The 7500-nt window shown below is 41.7% G+C and overlaps 1 protein-coding gene across 1 annotated transcript in view; it reads left to right on the top strand.

The window, feature by feature from the left end:
* The window catches only part of LOC113805304 (heat shock cognate 71 kDa protein), a 6640-nt gene extending 930 nt beyond the window's left edge, over window positions 1–5710 (top strand). Inside the window, exon 2 of the mRNA XM_027356298.2 lies at window positions 2814–5710. Within this exon, the coding sequence (XP_027212099.2) occupies window positions 2814–4736 (1923 nt within the window). The 3' untranslated portion in view covers window positions 4737–5710. The remainder of the gene's footprint in view (window positions 1–2813) is intronic.
* The last annotated feature ends 1790 nt before the right edge of the window (window positions 5711–7500 follow it).

Below are 7500 nucleotides of genomic sequence, written 5' to 3'. Positions count from 1 at the left end.
CCTGAACCTATTATTAGAAAGAAATGGGATAAGTTGCATTCCTGCTAAGCATTCTCCACAAATAAGTGTATTACAAATGCAGGTTAAATTCTTTTTTCGAAATGGTTGTCATGCTACCTCTCGTTGTCTTTCTCTTTCTCTCTTTTTCTCTGTCTTTCTTATTTCTTCTTCCTTTGCCTCCTTCCTCTTCTTCGTCCCCCTCACCCCCCTTTTCTTTCCATTTTCTCCCTTCCTCTCCCTCCAGTCTTCCATCCATTCTCTGTCTGTCTGTCTTCCCCTCTCTTCCTCTCTCCTCTCTCTTCCTCCCTTTCCTCCTCCTTCCTCCCTCCTCCCTTCTTCTGCTCCCTCTCCCTATCTCCCTTCCTTCCTCTCTCCCTCCTCTCCCTCTCCGTCTCCATCTCTTCTATCTCCCTCCCCCTATCTCCCTTCCTCCTCCCTCTCTCCCTATCTGCCTTCCTCCCCCTCTCTTTCTTTTTCCTCTCTCCCTCTCTTTCTCCTTCCCTTCCTCCCCCCCACTGTCTCTCCCCCTCTCCCACTCACTTCCCCTCCTGCCCGCCCTCCTGGACTGATACAGGAAGGGAGGATGTAAATATATATCAATATTGGGGATAATTCTTTAGAATCAGTAAAAGATGAGTTAGTGACCGAAGGAAACGACTATTAGAGTAGTTTAGAAGGGAAAATGGTCGCAACGTGCTAACCTGAGCATGGCCGGTTCGACAGGTTCGTAACCTTTTCCGGGTCTGGTTATTCCCCTTTTTATTATCTAATTATACACATGCAGGCATTCATAGATGATGTAGAAGAACATTTTTGTTTGGTTTGGTTTTTAGTTTCATTTCCTGTCTCCTTCGCTTCGTTTACTCATGTCTCCCTCCTTTTCCATTTTCCTCTCCCCTTTCTCTCATTTCCCCTCCTTCGTTCCCCTCTCCCGTTCCCTTCTTCCTTCTAAGGTCCTTGGCCGCCCGGTATTCGTGTCACGTGATGTACCGGACAAATGATTTCGCTGTTAAAAGACTAATTACCGGTTATCATCAACGACCCTGTTCTGATGTTGTGGTTTGGGGAATTTGCAGGATTGTTGTTTCGTGAATGTTTCAGAGTCGCAGCGCGCGAGTTGAAGTATGTTCCCTTACTGTTTCTCTCTCTCTCTCTATCTATCTATCTATCTATCTATCTATCTATCTATCTATCTATCTGTCTATCTATCTCTCTTTTTCTTTTCCAAGTGCGTTATAGTCTGTCACGATTTCATGTTGTCCTTGCGTGAAACGGCAGCAACTGTCAATAATATAACACGAACAAAAGCTTTCGTAAGTCACGCTTTGTTCCCTCCCTCTCTTCCACTCTTGAATTCCTTCTCTCTCTCTCTCTCCGTTTCCATTCCTCTTCTTTCCCCTTTTCCCTACTCTATTTTTTTTTACTCTTCCCTCTGCCAACCGCCACCGCTGTGTCTCGCCCTCGTCCTTGTCCGAGACTTCCATACGTTTCTCGCTCATTGTCTCCCGCTAACCTCGATATTATTTTGTCCTTTTTATGGGCGTGGTGCGACTAGGGTGCGTATTGAGCAAAGGCTCGAGTGCGAGGAGCTGGACGAAAATTAGTATCCTTTGATGAGTCACGGGTGAGGGACGCAACCCACGCTTGCGCTCATGGCCCGTTAAGGTCACTCAAGGATCAGCGCACGTGCCACTTTCACCTTTAATGACTTTTATGCCTATATTTGGGCCGGGTTTCTGTTTTTCGAGTTAATTTACCAGTCTTTACTCATATTTTAGTAATAACTTGAATGTGTTATTTGATTTTTTAAAATTATTTTCTGCGTAACATTAGTTTTGAAGTAGAAGTGTTGCGAAGAACAGAAAACCGATTAATTTCCCCTTTTTATCGACTGTTACTACTAGAACGTAGAGATTAATATGTTCCTGGTGACTGGTGCTTGACGGAGTATCAGTTCTTGTTCTAGGGTTTTAAGAAAAATCTGCGAGTCAAATAAAAAGGATGCTTGATGTGGAGTTTTGGCTGCGTGCTGTGGAGAGGGGAAGGGGGGGGGGGGCTCGTGAGGACGGTCAAGGAGTGCGTTCAGAGGGACCAGGTCCTATACTTCTCGTAAGCAGAACTAGTTTTGAAAGGAGATTCAGCGACGAATTGACCGTAATATACGATCGGATTAAATGCCGCGATCCACCCCTTGGATAGCGCCGAGAAATTTCATTACCTTAGATGTACCCTAAAGTCAGTCGAGATCATCATAGTCAGAAAAAGTCAATTGCCGTTGAAGCAGGAGCTCAATCCAGGTGATCTTGGCCACCGACAATGCTGAGGGCTTGACTGACGGGCGTAAGTGGTGGGCAGAGGGCGCCATCACATGTATTTGACGGGATAGGTTGCCGTGACGAACAGAATTTCTTTGCAGTAACAAAATGTCTTAATTTTACTTCTATCTGGGGAAGGATCCACATGTCACACCACCTCGGTGCTGTGGCGAAAAAGAAATGGACAATGTTTTCAGTGCCCGCAAACGTACTCTTGCTGGGTCGTCCTATATTTTGTTAGTACTGCTGAAACTGCATTCATTGCAGTGCTGCTTTAATTATATATATGTATTTTTTGTCATTTTCCTATATTGCATACTATAATTATACCCCTACTTTAGGTCTACATAGTTCTTTGGTTAATACTGAAAGTATTACTATGGTCTTCATTAATTGATTATTATACACTTGAATTTTCTTGTCAGTCTTCAAAATTTACAGTGATACATCGTTGTGTTTATTAATGCACACTCATATTAGTTTCTTAAAACATTTCAGATCATGGTTAAGGCCGTTGGGATCGACTTGGGAACAACGTACTCCTGCGTCGGAGTCTTCCAGCATGGCAAGGTGGAGATCATCGCCAACGACCAGGGCAACCGCACAACGCCCTCATACGTCGCCTTCACGGACACCGAGCGGCTCATTGGAGATGCTGCCAAGAATCAGGTCGCAATGAATCCCAACAACACTGTGTTCGATGCCAAACGGTTGATTGGGAGGAAATTCGAAGACTCGTGTGTTCAGGGGGACTTGAAACACTGGCCCTTCCACGTGATCAGCGACGGCGGCAAACCCAAGATCGCGGTCGAGTACAAGGGGGAGAAGAAGACCTTCTTCCCAGAGGAAATTTCTTCGATGGTTCTCATCAAGATGAAGGAAACCGCAGAAGCCTACCTGGGCGGAATCGTCAAAGATGCTGTCATTACCGTCCCTGCCTATTTCAATGACTCGCAGAGACAGGCAACTAAGGATGCTGGTACCATTGCCGGCCTCAATGTCTTGCGTATCATCAATGAGCCAACAGCAGCCGCCATTGCGTATGGCCTGGACAAGAAAGTGGGAGGTGAACGAAATGTCCTCATCTTCGACCTGGGAGGTGGTACGTTCGATGTCTCCATCCTTACCATTGAAGATGGCATCTTCGAAGTGAAATCAACAGCTGGCGACACTCACCTGGGAGGCGAAGACTTCGACAACAGACTTGTCAATCATTTCATGAATGAATTCAAGCGAAAGTTCAAAAAGGACTTCATCGAAAACAAGCGTGCTGTTCGCCGCCTTCGCACAGCTTGTGAACGAGCGAAGAGGACACTTTCTTCATCTACACAGGCCAGCATTGAGATCGATTCCCTGTATGATGGCGTGGATTTCTATACCTCTGTCACTCGTGCCCGGTTTGAGGAACTGTGCGCCGACCTCTTCCGTGGAACTCTTGAACCCGTGGAAAAGTCCCTCCGTGACGCCAAGATGGACAAGGCTCAGATCCATGAAATCGTTTTGGTTGGTGGATCTACAAGGATACCAAAGATCCAGAAACTCCTGCAAGACTTCTTCAACGGAAAGGAGTTGAATAAGTCCATCAACCCAGACGAGGCCGTTGCTTATGGAGCTGCTGTCCAGGCAGCTATCTTAGTAGGAGACAAGTCTGAGGCTGTGCAGGACTTGCTGCTTTTGGACGTAACGCCCCTCTCATTGGGCATTGAAACAGCAGGTGGCGTGATGACCGCTCTCATCAAGCGCAACACAACCATTCCCACGAAGCAGACCCAGACCTTCACAACCTATTCAGATAACCAGCCAGGTGTACTCATCCAAGTGTACGAGGGCGAGCGAGCCATGACCAAGGACAACAATCTCCTGGGGAAATTCGAGCTCGCCGGCATTCCTCCAGCTCCGCGAGGCGTGCCGCAGATCGAAGTCACATTTGACATTGATGCCAACGGCATTCTAAACGTCTCTGCCATTGACAAGTCGACTGGCAAAGAAAATAAAATCACCATAACCAATGACAAGGGTCGCCTCTCCAAGGAAGAGATCGAACGCATGGTTCATGACGCTGAGAAGTACAAGGAGGACGACGAAAAGCAACGGGAACGCATTTCTGCCAAGAATAGCCTCGAGTCCTATTGCTTCAACATGAAGTCAACAGTGGAGGATGAAAAGTTCAAGGATAAGGTCTCCGAGGAAGACCGCAACAAAATCCTTGAAGCTTGCAATGAAAGTATCAAGTGGCTCGATGCCAATCAGCTTGGGGAGAAAGACGAGTATGAACACAAACAGAAGGAGGTTGAGGGTATCTGCAACCCCATCATCTCGAAGATGTACGCGGCTGCAGGAGGAGCCCCAGGCGGCATGCCAGGCGGTGCCCCAAGCGGAGGCGCATCTGCTGGCGGCCCAACCATTGAGGAGGTCGATTAACTTGATTCACTTCCAATAGAGATGTCTTCACTGTAAACCACTTTCTCAAGTTAAAAATGTCCATATATACATATGGATAATGATTACTGCAGAAGCGTTTGGAAAGAAAATAAGAAAATGTTTATATATTATATATATATATATATATATATATATAAGTTCTGTTGATAATTGGAAAAATCAAGCAATTCCTTTCCGTTTCAGAAGAAAAAAAATCGCATACAGCCTGTGGTTTACCCATTTTCAGTTGCGTATTGAAGTTTTCGAGGAATGCAATAGTTGCTTTTACATTTTATGAAATATGTGCTAATTATATATTCAAGTTACCCAGCCTAGTTTGTAAGGAAAAGTAAAATTTTCTTTATGAACATTGAAATGATAATAACACATGTAACTGAATTATTATAGTTGTCATTGATTGTTGACTTGTAAATCAAATGTTAAGCCAACCGTAAAATAAATATTGCTGCGTATACAGGGAAATTTAAGGATTATTGTTAATCCGGGTTGCTTTGGAACATTCCATGTACCATTTTATTTTATTATGGAGCAACATTTAAAGGAACACCATTATTTTCTTTTATGGAAGGTAACCTGGTTACATGTTCAAGTGATTGAGATAAGCATAAACGTTTTCTTTTTGTTTTGGTGATCGAAAAGAACATAGAACTGGTTCACTTTTATTGCCAGTGTTTGTTTCCTTACAGAGTACATGGTTCACCTAAATTGTGTTACTGCAACATCTCTCGTTCTGAAATATAACATTTAGTATTTTGACGTGGAACAGAGCCAAAGATTCTTGTTAATTTTGGGGTGAATGTGCTCTCAAGTACAATATAGCCTTGCAGAACTCTGATCTAAGATAGTAAACGTTCATAAAATTTCCAATTTATTACAAGAAATTATATATGGAACATTTATTACCCATTCATCACAGTTTATTGTCTTTTTTGACTAATAAAGTCAAATAACTACATGTGTTTTCTATTACCTGTTACGCTGCATATGGTTTTCGTATTTACATTGGATGAGCTTAAGAAAATTGAAGACAAAGAAAAGTTCCCAAAAAACAAGAAACAAAGTCTAATGAGAACACTTGTAATCATTTCCTGCCTTTCTTATAATGGTTACAGTGTTAAGTAATCATATTAAAATACCTTGATCATGACAGTCTAGTAATATTTGAAGAATATATAAATGCCACCAGTAATTAACACTTGTGGTGGAATGGGTAATGAAACAGTTATATTCCTCTTTGTATATAATGTGTTTATTCACTATATACACTAACAATGATCCATAGAGCAATTCAAGCGAGCAAGAGCAACCAGGAATAAAGCTAATATTCATATGTCAATGAAAATATACCTGAGTACTAGTAATATATATAAGAATAGGATTAATATATATCAATACATATATCTAAAGGTTATGAAAGGTTGAACTTCCCACACTGTCTGGTAGATCACAAATTGATTTGTTAGATGTATGAGGCTCAAATAACTTCATGAGTCCCTAGGAGACTGCTGTTCTGCCCAAGTTTTTATACAAAAATCAATTCCTCTGTCTTGATCATACAGAATTGTAAAAACATATAATGTCTAACAATTTCCTTCTTAACAAAGGCCCCCAAAAAAGCAAAAACAAAATCTGACTCTTTACAGTGCTCAAAAAATTATTCCAAACTAATGATGCCTGGTAAATTTTTACCAGAGTCATTTGTTTATCAGTACACTAGACTACAGCAAGTCAAGTTTGGTATTAGTATGTTTATTGTATACTCTGTCGGTGTTTGTATTTGTGTGGACATTCAGGAAATTATTAAAACACACTGTAGGTCAAGATAACCCTGGGATGTTTTTGATTTATGTTTAACAGCTCTCTACTGCCCATGTGCACAATAACTGGCAGGTGAAAGCATTTCACATGGTAGAAACTGGCAACTGGCAGCTCAGCAGTGCAATGTATTGTCCATTCATAATGAGGGAAATTTGACTGTTAGGGCAGTGAACACATTTGCATTGTATATCAACACAGGATTCACATCTGCGCTAAGAAAATGATTAAAAATTTGCTGGAATAATCATTGCAGAAGAGAGAAATTTCCAAATGGGCAATTCTGTGTGTAAAGTAATTATATTTTTTGTTCAGGATATGATTATATGGTAATACTTTAATTAATGTACATGTGTCAGTATGAATTACCATTGCACTTGTACTGTGTGCTGCTCCACATTATTCTTACTCTTACTTCAGCAAGATCTGAAAAAAGCTGCTCAAACTGATCACTTATCTTCCACATTCAATAAGATCCTAACTGGTTATGGGTCTTAGAACAGTTAGGACACAACCTACAAGAAGAAATGTCCAGCACGGAAGAAATGAGCACAAGAAGAAATGTTCAGCAGTTCCCAGTGAACTGCTCCCATCTGAACTCGAGATTGTTTCTTGTTCTTTCCCCTAAAGCTTGTAAGTCTCAGCTTGCAATTCTTGATGAGGGTCACTGGCTCAGTATCTTCTTTTAAATTTCATATTTTTTTTAGTTTAATCCCCAATCATTCATTGGTCCAACTCCCAAACCAAAAAAGTAATACTCCTGCATTAATATAGAATCTTAAAACTTTTCACTAGTCAGTGTTTACAATTGCATGCTTCTTTGTAGAAGTCTATTCATTCTGAAGTCTCTAAATGAAAAGATTCTTTGATTCAATCTCTGCATGCAAACATTATCCAATTTCAGACTTACAGAAGGAAAAATCATATC

The sequence above is a fragment of the Penaeus vannamei genome, chromosome 9, assembly GCF_042767895.1.
Source record: "Penaeus vannamei isolate JL-2024 chromosome 9, ASM4276789v1, whole genome shotgun sequence".
Lineage (NCBI taxonomy): Eukaryota > Metazoa > Arthropoda > Malacostraca > Decapoda > Penaeidae > Penaeus > Penaeus vannamei.
This window is presented reverse-complemented; position numbering and strand designations above follow the sequence as displayed.